General features: G+C 37.1%; 1 protein-coding gene across 8 annotated transcripts; it reads right to left on the bottom strand.

Moving 5' to 3' along the window:
- Positions 1-249: 249 nt before the first annotated feature.
- Positions 250-18,315, bottom strand: LOC126965965 (uncharacterized). 8 transcript variants are annotated; one of them, XM_050809810.1, is made up of 3 exons: positions 17,102-18,315; positions 1,516-1,929; positions 250-423 (listed from the first exon to the last, which is right to left on the bottom strand). In XM_050809810.1, exons 1-3 carry the CDS (start codon positions 18,235-18,237, stop codon positions 381-383), a joined length of 1,593 nt encoding a protein of 530 aa, XP_050665767.1. In that variant the 5' UTR covers positions 18,238-18,315; the 3' UTR covers positions 250-380. The 8 variants fall into 8 exon arrangements, with proteins under 8 accessions (XP_050665767.1, XP_050665760.1, XP_050665766.1 ...); XM_050809803.1 differs by having other exon boundaries at positions 1,516-2,373; positions 17,540-18,315; XM_050809809.1 differs by having other exon boundaries at positions 1,516-2,376; positions 17,546-18,315.
- Between the last annotated feature and the right edge of the window lie 1,268 nt (positions 18,316-19,583).

The raw sequence follows: 19,583 nt of genomic DNA, 5'->3' as shown, positions 1-19,583 counted from the left end.
CTTCTCAATACATTTTTGATAATGTTCTGTATGTTCATAAGCACATTGATTATCACAGCTTAGCAACCAATGTGCTTATGTACATAACATTATTAATAATAGTATATTATTGTGAGGCAACAGTTTGTTGTTTGTTTTTTTTTAATCTCTCTCTGGATTTCTAGGTTATTAATAGCACGAATAGCCCTCTTCTGTACTTATGGTAGGTATAGTTTTGGGATTTTCAATATCTACAGTAAAAGATTCATATAACGTTAAATAATTATATATTTCTAACACGATCTACATAATATAGGTAAGTAATAGGCTACATGAGAATAAACATTCGATAAATTTTGTATTTGACGATATCCGTGAATTGTGTCAGTATACCAAGCCGTTTAATCAATCTTCAGAGCGTTAGTTGTGAGCCAAGAGAAGAATCTGGAAAGAAAATAAATCATTATAAAATAATCTAATCGATAGATAAATTATTAAAAGGTAAAAATAACTAGGTAGTGACCGGTGTTCACCTAAACAAATGTATAGGCCTAGATTAAGGGTTGGTCTCCGCTGCCCTCCCAATAGAAACCGCAGGCGAAGTCGCAAAGTGCTGCAACTACACTTCCAAGTGGGCGTACTCGAGAGAGTCTCGAACAATTTAACGTAAACGTCGTAACGTTGACGTGCCACATGTTCTGTTAAACTTTGCTAATAATTGAAACTAAAATGCAGGGTTACGTAGTAAACTTTGTAAAAAGAATACTACAAGAAATAAAAAAGATACTCTGATCACATATCATCAGTAAGTATTTTGTATTTACTAATTTCAATGTAAAATAACACGAAGCGTACGTTACAACATTTTAAAAATGCCATTGAGTGTCAAGATGCCACGCACACATGCATCCAATAGTTGTAATAAAAAGCTATTGTTCTTAGGTAGTGCGGTATCTAGTTGGAGCGCAGCGGAGACCAATACTTTTTGCGAGTGTATAATTTCATGTAAAAATTTAAAATCTCTTTAGTTAAATCATCAATTCAAATCACGTCATCTTAATGACGAAATTTGTAGAAGTTTCTTACAATGATAATTTAACCTCTTCTTGTAACGAAATAATACCGCAGCAGAACTGTAAAGTGCGTCGAGATTTTATCTCATAGAATTATAGAATTTACAGAAATAAAATTTGAAATTAAAAAATATAAAGTGTGTCGAATTAAAACCTATCCTATCGCTCAAGTTGGATCCAACTGCACACAATGTGCAAAACATGATTAAAACCGGTTCTGTAGTTTAGGAGTTCAGGCGGAGAGACAACAACGAAATTTTTATACAGGTATTAAAATTTCAAAAACGGCTACTTAATAAATTGACAAAATGACTTCCCAGTATTTTTTGACACCTCCAATAACGCATAGTTTTGTAAATTTTAGCTTTTTTTGTGTGATATAATATGTTAATTATAAAGACTCAAAATTCATCGTATCTGAATTATCACTATTGGTTACAGGTAAGGGTATTACAATACTCACTTTTCTTTCTTTGCCGATGTTTTGTCCGCCGACATGTTCCAGATGATATGGCAAATATAGATCCCTTGAAAAGCAAAGAATAATATTTGCCAATTTAAAGTAGCAGTATTTTTATTCTCTGTTGCGAAGATTCGCTCCGATCTTCTTCTGCGATTTGCAATATCATTGACGCGTAATTCTAGAATTTCGCGATCACTTCTTCTGAGCATCCGATTAGAGTCAAATCTAGTGTCGCGTCGTGCTACAGAGCGGATACCTTCGTCTTTGCGTTGGCCGTCCTTATATGAGGTAACTGCTTGTTCTTGTCTTGTTCTTAATTCTTGACTATTTCTTCTATTATTCCGAGATTCTCTATATGTTTTTCTCCCGCCAACTGAGTCTCGCTCCAAGACAAGCAAATCAGAACTGAGCGACCTGTACACAGCACGAGTGTTCATTCTGTTTTCTCTGTACACATTTCTTTGTTCATCAGTGTTCTTAATTGTATTTCTAATATTCAATATTACTCTTTCCCTTCCGTTGAAATATCTACGATTTGTTTCAATGCTGTTAACATTTTTTTGTTCTTGTCTAGTTCCATGATTAATTCTCGTCACTTCTTGAAGATTGCGTTCCAGGTTTCGCTTTTCAGATTTGCGTGCGAATAATCTATCTCTCGTTGCATCGCCTTCCCCACGAACACTCTCTCGGCGTAAGTTATCAGTCACTCTTAGATTTTCGTTATTATTGCGCCTCAATGATATTCCTCTCGTAGGCGACAATTGTGAAACAATTTTACGCCTGGATTCAATTGTTATTTGTTTGTCTGTCCTAGTATGGTCTTTAAGTTGAATGCTTCTAGGATTAGCTTGTTGTGAGGTCGTGCGTTCGGTTGAGCGCCCTGATATAATGCGAATATTGTTTCGAATAGAATTTGGTATCCTATGTCCGTTGATATATCTGGTTTGTCTAAAGAATATAGATTCATTTGGTAAATAGAATGCACTATCTCCACGGCTGTTGGCATCGCGTCGGGATTCTGTACGACTAGCTTTTGCTCTAAAATCTCTGCCATCGGTAAAGGTTCGCATTCTGTGCACCTGTTTTCGAATGTCAGCCCTGTTTACAACACGACGGCTGCTATCAACGTTCGAAGTTATAATATTATGTCTGCTATCGATTATGTTTGTTGTGATATGAGGTCTAAAATGCTGCGAATCACGAAGACGGTAGCGATTAACGATACTTTCATCTGTATTACGGTTGTGGGCGAAGCGGTCAATGCGATGGGGCCGGTCATTTTGTGTTCTAATTGCTTCATGTTCGTATTTCAAAGTTTGTCTTACGTTGCGATTAACTTCAGATTTTCTAGTAACAGAACGCCGTGCATATTCTGTAGCAGATAGACGTACATCGTGAGATTTCTCACGACCCGAAAAGTCCCGTGCTAAAGAAGAGCGATTGTCCAAAATAGAACGCGGTGTATTGAAGCTACTTCGCCTTCCATCAACGAGGTTTTGTTCGGATGTTATTGGATGAAAAATACAAAGTAGCGCTAGTAAAAGTAAATACATAGTAAACGTACTCTGATATTAGTTTTGATACTTTACTTGTTTCACTTTAGAGATGTGGATGTGAACTGATTGTTAGAGAGGCTGCCCGTCTTTTTATATACGTGTAAAAGGGGTCGCGATAGAATTTCTATTAAACGCCAGAGCGAACCCAATTTTCAGCATCCTACGCGAAGACAATGTAGCCTTTTCACAGGCTATTAAATATTGTATAGTCATCTTTTTAAAGTTGAGCCTTAGAATTATTTGGATAATACATACCATCTATGGAGTAAGATTATTTTTATTAATTACAATATCTCAATAGAAATGAAATTTCTTATCTTAATAGATTATAATTGACTAATAAGGTCAAGAACCCTTTATTTATTATCGACTGCAATAGGTAGGAAGGTAATAAGAAAGTAGTAGAAATAGTACATTGATCACCACGAGCAGAAAGTCAGCGGTCACTATCGAGGGCGCAGTTTGTAGGTACAAGACATGTCGAGGGTCTCAATACACCAGAGTGCTGGAATCGTAGTTCCTTTGAGTGATAAGTATAATGGTTTAAACTACGAGGAATATACAAATTATTTTGATTTTAGCCATAAATAATAATATAATTAATTGCAGATACACAGGACACTCTTGACTTGTAATAAATAACTGGATATAATATTTATTTACAGGAATAATATTATAAATACAGTACTGCCCCTATAACGTGGTGTTTTCATAATACGCGATTTCCATGCACCTTATAACACGACCAGTCGCCCATATAACGTGGGGATTTCCCACATACCTACTTCATATTTCTGTACTGTGAAATTTATAATGATTTGTACAGTTCATAATTAGCTTCGCGTACCTTTCCACATGTGTCAATTGTGCTATTACAAAATTAAATTATTTTATTAAATTTGTATATTAAAATCCTTAATAAAATAGTAAAACTAGGCAAACAATTGGAAATACTTGTTACGAATGTTTAATTATTCTTATTATGATTACGAATAACGAGGTCCTAAAAACGCGTTATAGGATAATATCCCTATAACGCGTTCGGTTCCTTTAATGCGGAACCACGTTATAGGGAGGATTACCTAGATATTATCTTATATATAAAATTCTCGTGTCACAATGTTAGTCACCTTACTCTTTTACCAAATTTTATATACATATTTAGTAGGTCTGAGAATCGGCTACTATCTATTTTTCATCCCCCTGAATGTTAAGGGTGGTCCCCTAAATTTTTTTATTTATTTTTTTGGATGTATTTTTTTGTTTTTATTTTTTTATGATACAGCATTAAAAATACATACAACCCTAAATTTTCAACGCTCTACGATCAACCCCTATTTTTGTATCGCGATTTTTATATTATTCTGTTCCATCCACAAATCCGCTATAGGGTTGCAGGATGGCAACTGATCAATACTTACATTAATTGTAGTACGATAAATTTGGTAGGTCTGAGAATCGATTGCATCTACTTTTAACACCCCAATTTTTTTTTAAATAACTCTATATAGTAAACATCGTTTGCTGGGTCAGCTAGTTTGAAATATAATATACCATAGCATCATTGACTAATTTAAATTAACTCCCCACTGAATAGGACACTCAAATACAACACTATAATTTCAAACAAGCGATCTATAGATGGTTTTGGAGATACAGTAGCACAATTTAAGTGAAACCTGACTCTGATTAGTAAAATGTAATGACCTAATTTATAATAAAAACGCATTGACAAAATATATTGTATTTTAGTGATTATATTGAAGTGACTGTATTGAGCTTGTAATGATTTGTGGAATTAATTTATTTTTTTTATATTGTTTTGACATGTTAGCGTTATAGCACTTCAATTTTCTTTTATATAATTAAGAACTAAATTGTTTGTATGTTTATCTGCATGATGTGTTCACCTGTAATTGCAGGAACACGATTTTTGAAATTTATGTTACAATCTTATGAATTGTCTTGTGAATTCTGTGTTGGTGGACCTTGAATAAATAAATTGACAAGAATTAAAGTGATACAAGAAACTTGTCAAGTTGTCAATGTCAATAAAATATATTAAGAAATAAAACATTGAATTATAATGTCTTGAATGCTTAAAAAATAAGAGGTACCTAATCCAGAAAATTTGATAACTTACAAAATCGGGGATACAGTTTGGTGTTGTAGGAACGTATAACAAGATCCGTTACCGAAGTTAATTATACCAATAGAGCCAAGAGATAAACAAGAGCGAACAAAATACTAGAAAATATTTTATATATACTTACAAGTATAGATTAAGTCCTATAGCGATTAGCGATAGTCCAATGCAATTAATTTGCTTCATCAAAGCTTTACGTTTGTAATTTCTTCCTGCGCTGGCCTGTAGAAATGCTCAACGCCGCCAAAAAAGTTTTTACTTTTTAAGCGGCGTTGAGCATTTCTTGGGATGGGTATAAAATGTTAAACTCCCATGACACTGATCGAAATTTCGTAAGACAGTCATTATTTATTATTCATTTATTATTACAAGGAAACATAACAAACACATTACAAGAACTGAACAATATAGGAAAGAGATACAAAATATAAATATAGATGCGTCCTAACACATGTTTCACAAATACAATAATAACAAAAAGAAAAATCAAAGGTATACAGTCACAAATGCAAACATTCACAGAAGTAACTAATTTGATTATGCGCATTGATACAAAAGATGTAGACAAATGAAATTAATTAAACTTGGGGCACGATAACAACGATTTTAATTTTAATTCTAAACTGTGTCTGAACACATGTCAAGAAAACTATTGTTGTAAGATTTACACATTCTGTGTAATGGCGCGCGAAACCCAATGTTTGTTCTTGGGGACGATAGCTCAAAAGTAATGCATGAGCGGAGACACCTGGCTGGGACATGAAAGTGATAAGCTCAGAAGATGTCAGCTCACCAGTACATATTTTCTTTAAAGTTATACAGTCTGTTATAGTGCGGCGCTGACATAGCTGAAGAAAGTTGTATTAAAGCAACAAATCATTATCACTAAAAACCGAGCCCACTGGCTCGGTTTCCTTTTACACGATAATTTAATGTGCGTAAGTTCTTTTTTTGAACAGTATCGACTCTTTTTTCGTGGATCGAGTAAAAAGGATTCCATATTGGGCTTGCATATTCTAGTTGGGGTCGCACGAGGGACTTATAAAGATATGTGTAAGTACATTTGTCCTTAAATTGCTTGGATACACGTGTTATTAAGCCTAGCATGCGAAGAGAGCTATTTAGAATATGGTCTATATGGGTGCCGAGGGTTAGTGTGCGGTCTAAACGAATATATTCATACTTTTAATCTTTTATATAATGCTTATGTCAGACCATATTTAGAATATGCCTCGACTGCTTGGAACCCACGTTTTACAAAATATATAGATGCTATAGAAAGTGTACAAAATAATTATTAATTTATTAAAAGATTAAATTATAAGTTTCAAAATTGTAATACTCCTCAATTTAATTACCTATCTTTACAACAGCGTAGAAAATACAGAGATCAAGTTTTCCTTTTCAAAATATTACATGACTTAATTGATTCCAATCGTATTTTAAGTAACATTAAACTTAACTGTCCAAAACATTATACACGTTCTATCGATACATTCTTTATCCCTGTTCGTAGAACTAATTATACTAGCAATTGTTTTATTATAAGAGCATGCAACACTTATAATAATAATTATAGTCACTTAGACATTTTTCATAGCAGCTATTCAACTTTTACTAAAAAAATTAAAGAATATCTTAAACATTCTTAAAATATGTCCAACCGATAAATTTTGTTTCATTTGTATTTTTGTGTACTTTTTTCGCCTTATGTTTAATTGTATATAAAATCGTTATATTTTGTATTATATTCACTCCTACTTTGTTTATATTTAAGTGGAAACTTTATTGGCTTGTGTAATATAAATTATGTGTTACAATGTGTATATAACTTAAGCTGTTTGTTTTCCAATAAATAAATACCCAGATCTTTGATGGTAGAAACTGACGTCAGCTGTTGATTACCGAGCTTAAAATGAGTCGTGATAATATTTTTATTTCTGGTGAACACTATATGTTTACACTTTCTGTATGCCAAGTATTTATTATGTGTGCAGTATGCATCAAGTCTGTTAAGATCCTCCTGAATACGGACAGCGTCAGATAGACAAGTAACTGTTTTGTACAGTTTTAAATCGTCAGCGTAAAGTAAATAATGACAATGTGAAAAACTCTGAGATATGTCATTGATAAAAATAATGAAGAGCAAGGGTCCAAGAATAGAGCCCTGCGGTACACCGGATGTCACGCGAACTGGAGAGGAACGATATCCATTGACAATTACCGACTGAATGCGGTCCCGCAGATAGGCCGCAAACCACCTCAAGAGATTACCTTTAATGCCATTGAAAGATAGCTTCTGTAAGAGTAATACAACCTTGTCGAAAGCCTTCTGGAAGTCTGTGTATATAGTGTCTATTTGTGTTCTACAATCTAAGCCGGTGAAAATGTAGTTGGTAAATACAAGAAGATTGGTGAGAGTTGATCTTCTGGCAACAAAACCGTGTTGTTGATCAATAATATTTTTTTTTAAGCTGGAGAGGACATGACGGTGCAATAGTCTTTCTAGTACTTTGGGAATTGTAGAGAGGATAGAAATGGGACGATAGTTTTCTATGTCATTTCTTGCTCCAGATTTAAAAATGGGTGTAATGTAGGCCGATTTCCAGAGTCTGGGGAAACAGCCTGTTGACAGGCACTTGTTAAAAATAATTTCTAGTGGCACACAAATTGACTCGTGTGTGTGTTTAAGAAATATTGGTCTGATATTATCTGGTTCTCTGCTTATTTCCGCCTGGAAGATGCATACGTGGCTAATTAGAACATGCGAGTCATTGACGATACTCTCACCAACTGCACTGGAATCAGAGAGAACCTCGTTTGCTGAAGGCTCGAAAACTGATTGAAAGTACTGAGAAAACATTTCAACAATGGCGTTTGGGTCACTAGACAAAGTATTTCCGTACTTGATTGCTTTAGCGATGAAGTATATTTCCAAAAATGTTTGATGTTGCTTTTTAGGGAATCTTCAACACATTCAAGTGTTCATTCATTCATAGTGTACAGAAGAAGTTTTGACTGTTCTGTAATAGCAGATTCTAACAGGGTGTCAGGACCGGATGTCCAGTTAAGCTGCAGTCCAGATAATTTCCCGTGCAGGCCTCTCCATCAAAATAAGACTCTAACAACCAGGTCTCCACTAATACCATAATATCATAGTTGCTCAATGCAATATTATGTCTTAATTCGTCGAGTTTACTTTTCATGCCACCACAGTTTTGATAGAAAATGGATACATCGTTATGAGCCATTATCCATAATCAAATACAAAAATGGAAGAGTAATTAATCTCAATAATAAAAATCTTTGTGCCCCCAACAGCAATGATCAAATACAAAAAGAAAGAAACAAATAAAAGTGATAATAACAAAGACTGGAAAAAAGTCATAGTTTTAACTAGTCATACTTGTGGCCGATACACACAGTAACACGTACACTATACCTACATACATTTACACAACACATAACTGTTATTACTATCTATTTACTATTTATTATTACTATTTATTATTATCTATAATATATATTGTCTTACACTACAATAACTACAATATTAATATTCACACTTAACTATATTAATTAAAACACACTTATACACAAACATACAGATTAATATTAACAATAATCCCACATAAAATATTCAGTATTGTGCAGTGGAAATCCACCGCTTGTAACTGAGCGTGAAAATAAAGGAATGCAGATTATAAAAATTAAAGTTCCCCCGTTTTCACCCGAGGATCCGGAATTATGGTTTGCACTTCTAGAAGGTCAGTTTCTAAGCCACTTTATTACTGATGACGTCACAAAATTTTATAATGTGACAAATAATTTAGACGTGCAGTTTGCAAAACATGTGAAGGATGTAATTATTAACCCTCCACCTAACAATAAGTACGACAAGATTAAGACAGAGCTTATTAAGCGCTTATCCGCTTCGCACGAGAAAAAGGTTAAGCAATTGTTGACGCACGAGGAGCTCGGTGATAGAAAACCTTCACAATTTCTGCGACATTTGCAAGACTTGGCTGGCCCTTCTGTACCTGATGACTTTCTCAAATCCATGTTGTCCAACCGACTCCCGCACAATATCCAAACAGTACTGGCGTCACAACAAACCCAATCTCTGGAGCAGCTGGCAGACCTGGCAGACCGTATCCATGAGCTCACGTCACCATGTAACGTCGCCGCTGCTTCCTCAAGCAGGGCATATACATCGAACCAGTCAGATGAGATTGCGGAGTTAAAGAAGATGGTTCAGCACCTGACTCTTAAGCTGGAAGAGCACACTAAGACTTCTTGCTATTCTATGGACCGCTCGAGACCACGTGACCGTCGCCGCTCATCATCGCGACACCGGAACCGGTCAGAATCCAGCTATCGCAAGTTCCCTGTGTGCTGGTACCATAGCAAGTTCGGAGCACAGGCGCATAAGTGCCTGAAACCATGCGACTACAACAAGGCGGGAAACGCCGCCGGCAGTCGGTAGTGGCGACAAACGACTGTCCATCGTATAAGGGTCGCCTCTTCATCACCGACCGCAATATGAATGTCCAGTTTCTGGTGGACACCGGCAGTGATCTTTGTGTCTACCCTCTCTCTGCGCTTCGTGAACGTCGAGCCAAAAGTAACTTCGAGCTCACCGCGGCCAACGGGTCTGTTATAGATACATTTGGTTTTATTGAGCTCAACTTAAATCTAGGCTTACGGCGCAATTTTCCATGGAGATTTATTGTAGCTAATGTAACCAAGCCAATTATAGGCGTTGATTTTCTTGGTTTTTATAATTTAATAGTAGATTGCCGACATCAACGCTTACTAGACAATACTACAACCTTGTCAGCAAATGCTTGTATTGCTAATAATAATGTGTTTTCTGTTAAAGTTCCAACAGGCGACACGCGCTTTCACGCTATTTTGAGTAAGTATCCGGAAATCACACGTCCCGCAGGTACGCCTGCGTCTCCAAAGCACAATACGGTACACCACATTAGGACCACACCCGGCCCTCCTATTTCATGTACCCCTCGCAGACTGGCACCGGATAAACTTAAAATCGCCAAGCAGGAGTTTGAACTCATGCTTAGCAATGGTACAGCGCGTCCCTCTGATAGTCCCTGGTCTTCTCCCTTACACCTTGCACCCAAGAAGGAAAACGGCTGGCGACCTTGTGGTGATTATAGGATGCTTAATTCACGGACCATACCTGACCGTTATCCTATTAAGCACATCCATGACTTCACCCACGCTATTTCTGGATGTACTGTCTTCTCGACAATTGACTTAATGAAGGCCTATAATCAGATTCCCGTTTTTAAGGAGGATATACCGAAAACCGCGATCACTACTCCCTTTGGCTTGTATGAATTTCCCTTTATGACCTTTGGTCTAAGGAATGCTGGTCAAACTTTCCAAAGGTTTGTTGATGAAATGACGAGAGGCCTCGACTTTTGCTACTGTTTCCTTGATGATTACTTAGTCTTTTCAAGGAGCGAAGCCGAGCACGAAGCCCACCTTCATCAGCTTTTCAACCGCATGAAGGAATACGGCGTCCTCGTCAACACGTCAAAATGCGTCTTCGGTGCACCAGAGGTAACGTTTTTAGGTAATCGAATATCTGCATCTGGCATTAAGCCTTTAGATTCTAAGGTTCAGGCTATAATAGACTTCCCCATACCTGCGACAGTCAGACAACTCAGGCGATTTTTAGGGATGCTAAACTTCTATAGAAGATTTTTACCCAAGTCAGCTGCCATACAAGCCCCTTTAAACGCTTTACTTACTGGCAACGTCAAAAATTCGCATTCTGTCGACATTACAGGAGAAGCTCTATAAGCTTTCAATGAGTGCAAGCAAAGTCTGGCCAATGCAGCATTGCTAGCGCACCCCGACTGTCAGGCGGATCTTGCTCTAGTAACAGATGCTTCCGACCTGGCGATGGGTGCAGTGTTGCAACAATACAAAAATGACATATGGGAACCTCTCGCATTCTTTTCGAGAAAGCTGAGTCCTTCTCAACAAAAGTACTCACCATATGACCGGGAGCTATTAGCTATATATGACAGCATTAAATACTTTCGTCATATGCTAGAGGCAAGGCATTTCACAGTGTTTTCTGACAATAAGCCGCTCAGTTACGCTTTCAATGAAAGGAAAGCTAACTGTTCACCAAGGCAATATCGTCACCTCGACTACATCTCACAGTTCACGACCGATATCAGACACATATCAGGCAAAGACAATGTCGTCGCTGACCCACTGTCGCGTGTCGAAGAACTACAGATGCCAGTAGATTTAAATGTTTTGGCCTCATCGCAAGAGTCAGACGTGGAATTGACTCAACTTTTGAAAGATTCTTCACTTCGTCTGAAAAAGTTGAAGCTTCCAAACTCTCACATGGAGATTTATTGTGACATCAGCACCACAACGCCTAGGCCCTTTGTCACTAAAGACTTGCGGAGACAAATTTTCGATAGTCTTCATAGTCTCAGCCATCCAGGCGCTATCGCAACGGCTAAACTTGTTTCCGAGCGATTCGTTTGGCCTGGAGTACGCAAAGACTGTCGTGAATGGTCTCGTCAATGTGTGCCATGTCAACGGGCAAAGGTGCATCGCCACGTTACTTCTCCATTGGGCAATTTTGATCTTCCCGCGCTCGATTTGCTTTTGTGCATGTCGACATCATAGGCCCTCTGCCCATTTCACAGGGGTATCGGTACTGCCTAACAGCGGTGGATCGTTTCACTCGCTGGCCTGAAGTAACAACTATGGTGGATATTACCGCTGAAACGGTTGGGAAGGCATTAATATCGTGGATATCCAGGTTTGGATGTCCTACTGATATTGTCACTGATCGTGGTCGACAGTTTGAATCGTCACTAATCCAATATCTTGGAAAAATGATCGGATTCAAGCATCGCAGAACAACCGCGTATCACCCAGCCTGTAACGGGCTAGTCGAAAGATTCCACCGCCAACTCAAAGCAGCTATAATGTGTCACGCTGATTGTAATTGGGTAGACACATTACCTTTAGTCCTGCTTGGGATAAGGAGTGCATTCAAAGACGATCTTAAGTCATCTTCTGCCGAACTAGTGTATGGTGAGCCACTACGCCTTCCTGGAGAATTTTTCCAGGCTGGTTCTTTTAACAGCACGGATATTTCGGATTTCACCTCTCGTCTGCGCCAATTTACAGCAAAGTTAACACCGATTCCAGCTTCTCGTCACTGTAAAGACAAAATTTTCGTCTACAAAGACCTTATTTCGTGTAGTCATGTATTTTTAAGAGACGACACAGTACGTGGTGCTTTACAGCCGCCTTACACCGGGCCTTATGAAGTTCTGGAACGGGGTGAAAAGACCTATAAAATACAAGTCAAAGGGAAGAGCGTTACGGTATCCATAGACCGACTCAAACCGGCCTATATACTGATGAACCCCTCTAACGAACCTCTTCCTATTCCCACTCCTATCAACAACCCCCAACCTAGCCCTGTACTTCACCCTGACCCTATAGAGCAGAGTGCCCCAGCTCAGGGTGACATCAAAAGGACTCGTTCAGGCCGCACAGTCCGATTTCCAGATTATTATCGCCCGTAGTGACGGTCTCTGGGGGGGAGTGATGTGGCCGATACATACAGTAACACGTACACTATACCTACATACATTTACACAACACATAACTGTTATTACTATCTATTTACTATTTATTATTACTATTTATTATTATCTATAATATATATTGTCTTACACTACAATAACTACAATATTAATATTCACACTTAACTATATTAATTAAAACACACTTATACACAAACATACAGATTAATATTAACAATAATCCCACATAAAATATTCAGTATTGTGCAGTGGAAATCCACCGCTTGTAACCGGTGAATATTGCGCCTGCGCAGAACGAATATCGTTCAACGACCCGCGCCCGCGCCGGTACAGCAGTCGTGTCTTGAACATTCTCCGCGAAGCCCGTGTCGCTTGTCTATAAGATTTACCTACTTTGCAACTGTCGTGTCGTAATATCTGTACCTCTAATTACTGTGTTTTCTCCTTCTAACTATATTGTAATGGTTTAACTTCATGTGTATCAGTCTACTTAATGTGTGTGTGAATTGTTAAAGTATATTAATCTGTCATAGTGTTAGAATTGAATTAGTTTTATTAAATCGCCATCAATACCACCATATCACTACTGATAGCCACTCAACGACCATATACTATTTTACCCAAATCGGTGCCGGATCGCAGTTGTATAAATTTTGACTCGTCCGTTTTCCTGACAAAGATACTATTGTTTTTTACCCACACATATTTGTAGCCCTTCTCTTTTGCGATCTGTCGAGCTTTGCTGAAGATGATTTTATTTTTCAAAGCCAGGTGTTCAGCGATGAAAAAACGGGAGCCACTGCCAGGGGTCACAGATACACCAAATAATTGTTCAGACGTCAGCGATCGCCGCGCCCGCGCTGCAGCAAGCAGCTCATCTCGCTGTCGTCGAGTTGTCAGTTGTAATATGATGTTTTTTGGCAGGTCCGTTGCCAATCCGGGATCAATACGGTGAACGCTCCTTTTGTCGCTATCTTTCAGATCGACACATAACAATTTGCCAATCGTCAGCGAAAGTTGAACGAGATTTTCACCTTTCTTTTCCGGTATATTTTGTATTTCAGCATTACAACTCCTTGAGACTTGATCCAGATCGTCAAATTTTGAGGCCAACGTTTCCAGCTGTGTGGGTAGTGTGGCATTCTCCTCTGACAAATTGGTGGGCGAGGATTCAATACTGGCCATCCGATCTTCCGCTTGCGAAAGTCTGTCTTCAAAGAGACAGTCGTTGAAATTATGGATGAAAGTTGATTTTTGTGAGAGATAATTTTTTTAATGTAAAATAATTATATTCGTTCTGAAGTGTTAAGTTTTTATGTAATATAAATTCACAAATAAATTTGAAAACAAGTTTCAATAACGATGCGGGAGTCGTTGTCGAGAGAGGATTCGGGAGAGGTCGGGGGTTCGAGTGTTCTACCAACTGAGCTAACCGTTCGAGTGACGTATCGTCATTAAATCTTCGTTCAACTCTCAGGTTGATGTTTCATCTACAGGATCTACTTTACAGTTGATAACCTGCTCAACCCCAGTATTTGCATATTAGGAAATTGACTTGAGATGTTGCTCTTGCAAATCTAAACAATTTTTTATTTTATAATCCTCACTTATAGGATTAATCTTATTTATAAAATTCTCGTGTCACAATGTTAGTTACCTTTCTCCTCCGAAACGCCTTTACTGATTTTGACCAAATTTTATATGCATATTCAGTAGGTCTGAGAATCGGCTACTATCTATTTTTCATCCCCATAAATGTTAAGAGTAGTCTATCCTAATCTTTTTTTTAATTTTTTGACATTTTGTTTCATTTTTATTATGATTCAGCATTGAAAGGTACATACTAATTTAAATTTTCGCCCTTTTACGATCTAGAACTATTTTTGTATCACGATTTTAATATTATTTCGTTCCATCCACCAAACCGATATAGGGTTGCAAGATGGCAATCGAATACAATAATTGTAGTACAATATATTTGGTAGGTCTGAGAATCGGTTGCATCAAAATTTTAATAATTGATTTTTTTTAATATGTTATATGGCAATACGACGTTTGCTGGGTCAGCTAGTACACAATTAAAATTTGAAAACAAATTTTATGAATAATGCGGGACTAATATAAATTGTCATTTTTGTGTACGATAGCGCAATAAATGAATATTGTATTTAACCACTTAAATGCTGCTATGTAAGTTCTTTTATCCTGACAAATAATTGCAATTCGTGCGAAATTATTCCCTAACCATTCCAAAAAAATCAAATATGCACAACATTAACGTTCAAGTTTTCACTTCTGCTGGCACTCGCGGAGTGCAACCCGTTACTTTTTTATCTAGATTCCTATCACTTTGCATTGCAAGTCATTTCTTTTGCTCAGACGTTTTACATCACCACCGGCGAAACAGGTCCCATTTGCGTTGAAAGGTTTTCCCATGGTCGGCTAGGACCTACCTACCTACAAAGGAAGCCCATCCAACCGTACAAAATGTTCCTCCTGCGTAACGAAAAGTCACTAAGTGAAATACAACCTCCCCATTTAAACCTCTATTTTTTCCGAATTATGCCAACTGCCAAGACAAAGATTAGGGATTTTTAACATCTACAGTAAAAAAAAATTCATATAACGTTAAATAATTATATATTTCTAACACGATCTACATAATATAGGTAAGTAATAGGGTACATTTGAGTAAACATTTGATAAATTTAAACGATATCCGTGAATTGTGTCAGTATAAGCCGTTTAATCAATCTTCAGAGCGTTAGTTGTGAGCCAAGAGAAGAATCTGGAAAGAAAATAAACCGTTATAAAATAATCTAATCGATAGATAAATTATTATAAGGTAAAAATAACTAGATAGTGACCGGTGTTCACCTAAACAAATGTATAGGCCTAGATTAAGGGTTGGTCTCCGCTGCCCTCCCAATAGAAACCGCAAAGTGCGGCAAATAATACTACTCCCAAGTGGAAGTACTCGAACAATGTTTAACATTTACGTGCCACATGTTGTGTTAAACTTGAGCGCAGCGGAGACCAATAAAAAAAATATTTATTGTTAATTATCAATTCAAATCACGTCATCCTAATTACGAAATTTGTAGAAGTTTCCTACAATCTTATATATAAAATTCTCGTGTCACAATGTTCGTTCCCGTACTCCTCCGAAACGGCTTGACCGATTCTCATGAAATTTTGTGAGCATATTGAGTAGGTCTGAGAATCGGCCTACATCTATTTTTCATACCCCTAAATGTTAAGGGACCACACGAAATTTTTTTTTTAATTTTTTCTGATATTTCTTTTAAATTGATTTGATTATGAGTCAGCATTAAAAAAAACATACAACTTCAAATTTCCACCCATCTACGATCAACAGTTACTTTTGTATCGCGATTTTAATATCGGCAATACAACGTTTGCTGGGTCAGCTAGTGATAATATAGTTTTTCTGTTGCTGTGAACTGTCAAACTGTGCGTCATGATTTAATTTCATAGAATTATTCAGAAATAAAATTTGAAATTAAAAATATTAAGGGTCACGAATCGAAATCAAAACTATCCTATGAACATGATTAACATCAGTTCTCTAGTTTAGGAGTTCATGCGGAGAATCAACGTGACACGACATTTTTATACAAGTATTAAAATTTCAAAAATGGCTACTTTATAATAATTGACAAAATGTTTTCCCAGTATTTTTTCACACCTCTAATAACGCATAGAGCTTTGTAAATTTTGTTTTTTTTTTGTGTCATATAATAATATGTTAATTATAAAGACTTAAAATTCATCGTATCTGAATTATCACTATTGGTTACAGGTAAGGGTATTACAATACTCACTTTTCTTTCTTTGCCGATGTTTTGTCCGCCGACATGTTCCAGATGATATGGCAAATGTAGATCCCTTGAAAAGCAACGAATAATATTTGCCAATTTAAAGTAGCAGTATTTTTATTCTCTGTTGCGAAGATTCGCTCCGATCTGATTCTGCGATTTGCAATATCATTGACGCGTAATTCTAGAATTTCGCGATCGCTTGTTCTGAGCATCCGATTATAGTCAAATCTAGTATCGCGTCGTGCAACAGAGCGTTCTTCGTTATTATTAAAATTACGTTTGCCATCCTTATATGAGGTAACTGCGTGTTCTTGTCTTGTTCTTAATTCTTGACTATTTTTTCTAATATTCCGAGAGTCTCTATATGTTTTTCTCCATCCAACTGAGTCTCGCTCCAAGCCAAGTAAATCAGAACTGAGTGACTTGTACACTGCACGAGTGTTCATTCTGTTTTCTCTGTATAGATTTCTTTGTTCATCAGTGTTCCTAATTTTATTTCTAATGTTCAATATTTCCCTTTCTTTGAAATATCTACGATTTGTTTCAATGCTGTTAACATTTTTTTGTTCTTGTCTTGTTCCATGATTAATTCTCGTCGCCTCTTGAAGATTGCGGTCCAAGTTTCGCTTTTCAGAATTGCGTGCGAATAATCTAACTCTCGTTGCATCGCCTTCCCTACGAACACTCTCTCGGCGTAAGTTATCAGTCACTCTTAGATTTTCGTTATTATTGCGCCTCAATGATATTCCTCTCGTAGGCGATAATTGTGAAACAATATTACGCCTGGATTCAATTGTTATTTGTTTGTCTGTCCTAGTATGGTCTTTAAGTTGAATGCTTCTAGGATTAGCTTGTTGTGAGGTCGAGGTGCGTTCGGTTGAGCGCCCTGAAATAATGCGAATATTGTTTCGAATAGAATTTGGTATCCTATGTTCGTTGATATGTCTGGTTTGTCTAAAGAATATAGATTCATTTGATAAATGGAATGCACTATCTCCACGGCTGTTGGCATCTCTACGGGATTCTGTACGACTAGCTTCTGCTCTAAAATCTCTGCCCTCGGTAAAGGTTCGCATTCTGTGCACCTGTTTTCGTATGTCAGCCCTGTTTACAGCACGACGGCTTCTATCAACGTTCGAAGTTATAATATTACGTCTGCTATCGATTATGTTTGTTGTGATCTGAGGTCTAAAATACTGCGAATCACGAAGACGGTAGCGATTAACGATACTTTCATCTGTATTACGGTTGTGGGCGAAGCGGTCAATATGATGGGGCAGGTCATTTTGTGTTCTAATTGCTTCATGTTCGTATTTCAAAGTTTGTCTTACGTTGCGATTAACTTCAGATTTTCTAGTAACAGAACGCCGCGCATATTCTGTAGCAGTTAGACGTACATCGTGAGATTTCTCACGACCCAAAAAGTCCCGTACTAAAAAAGACCGATTGTCCAAAATAGAACGCGGTGTATTGAAACAACTTCGTCTTCCATCAACGAGGTTTTGTTCGGATGTTATTGGATGAAAAATACAAAGTAGCGCTAGTAAAAGTAAATACATAGTAAACGTACTCTGATATTCGTTTTGAAACTTTACTTGTTTCACTTTAGAGATGTGGATGTGAACTGATTGTTAGAGCGGCTGCCCGTCTTTTTATATACGTGTAAAAGGGGTCGCGATAGAATTTCTATTAAACGCCAGAGCAAACGCAATTTTCAGCATCCTACGCGAAAACAATATAGGCTTTTCACAGGCTATTAAATGTTGTATAGTCATCTTTTTAAAGTTGAGCCTTAGAATTATTTGGATAATACATACCATCTATGGAGTAAGATTATTTTTATTAATTTCAATATCTCAATAGGAATGAAATTTCTTGTTTTAATAGATTATAATTGACAAATAAGGTCAAGAACCTTTTATTTATTATCGATTGCAATCGGTAGGAAGGTAATAAGAAAGTAGTAGAAATAGTACATTCATCACCACGAGCAGAAAGTCAGCGGTCACTATCGAGGGCGCAGTTTGTAGGTACAAGACATGTCGAGGGTCTCAATACATCAGAGTGCTCGAATCGTAGTTCCTCTGAGTGATTTGTGCAATGGCTTTTAGTACGAGGAATATACAAATTATTTGAATTTTAGCTATAAATAATAATATAATTAATTTAAGGTACATGAAGAGATTTACGATTTACGAGTACCTATGTGAAGTCTCTCATGTGTCACGTTTATGTGTAATTTAAATTGTAACTAACCAGTACAATTGTTTCTAAACTTATTCAATACACAACCAAAAAAAAAAGAAAAACACGCACGCATTTCTGCTTTACCTATTTTACGTAATGAATAGGTGACGCACTTTCGGCCCGACACTTCAACACAAGACAAAGAAATAGCATAGCATTAGTGCGTTCAGCTCGTGTGTGTCTGTAGAGCCGCCGGGAGGGCACTTCTGAATTATTAAATTATTTTGTCACCGACATAGCTCAGATGGTTGCGAAACTGAAGTGGCAGTGAGCAAGGCACATAGCTCGACGGACAGATGCCCGTTGGGGCAGTAAAGTCCCCAAATGGCGACCACGTACTGGAAGACGTAGTGTTGTAAAAAAAGACGTGAAAGCCAAAATGTTGATAATTTTAACTAAAACATTACGAAAATTCAAATTATAATACTTACTAAAAGTTCAAAATTTTCACTTTTTTCAGTTCCTACATTGATTCGGTAGGTAATCACCTGTTTGATTAATTTTTTTAATATTTCAGACAGCTCTATATATTTTTTTAGTCTGCCCCGTTATCAGTGGACACAGCTGTGCAAGAAAATTTGTCTCCAATGCCACAGTCCCTAATCAGATCCAACTTCTAGGTCATTGAAGCGAGTGATGGGATACAGATTGGATATTA

The sequence above is a fragment of the Leptidea sinapis genome, chromosome 9 (assembly GCF_905404315.1).
Source record: "Leptidea sinapis chromosome 9, ilLepSina1.1, whole genome shotgun sequence".
NCBI lineage: Eukaryota > Metazoa > Arthropoda > Insecta > Lepidoptera > Pieridae > Leptidea > Leptidea sinapis.
The sequence above is the reverse complement of the archived record's forward strand: the minus strand, read 5'-3'. Positions and strand labels throughout refer to the sequence as shown.

Bases quoted from the DNA above. Each gene is read 5' to 3' on its own strand.
- LOC126965965 (XM_050809802.1), bottom strand. From the start codon at position 18,237: ATGTATTTACTTTTACTAGCGCTACTTTGTATTTTTCATCCAATAACA. The intron at 424-16,681 runs GTGAGTATTGTA...TTTTCTTTCCAG, and splicing joins ACATCGGCAAAGAAAGAAAA to ATTCTTCTCTTGGCTCACAA.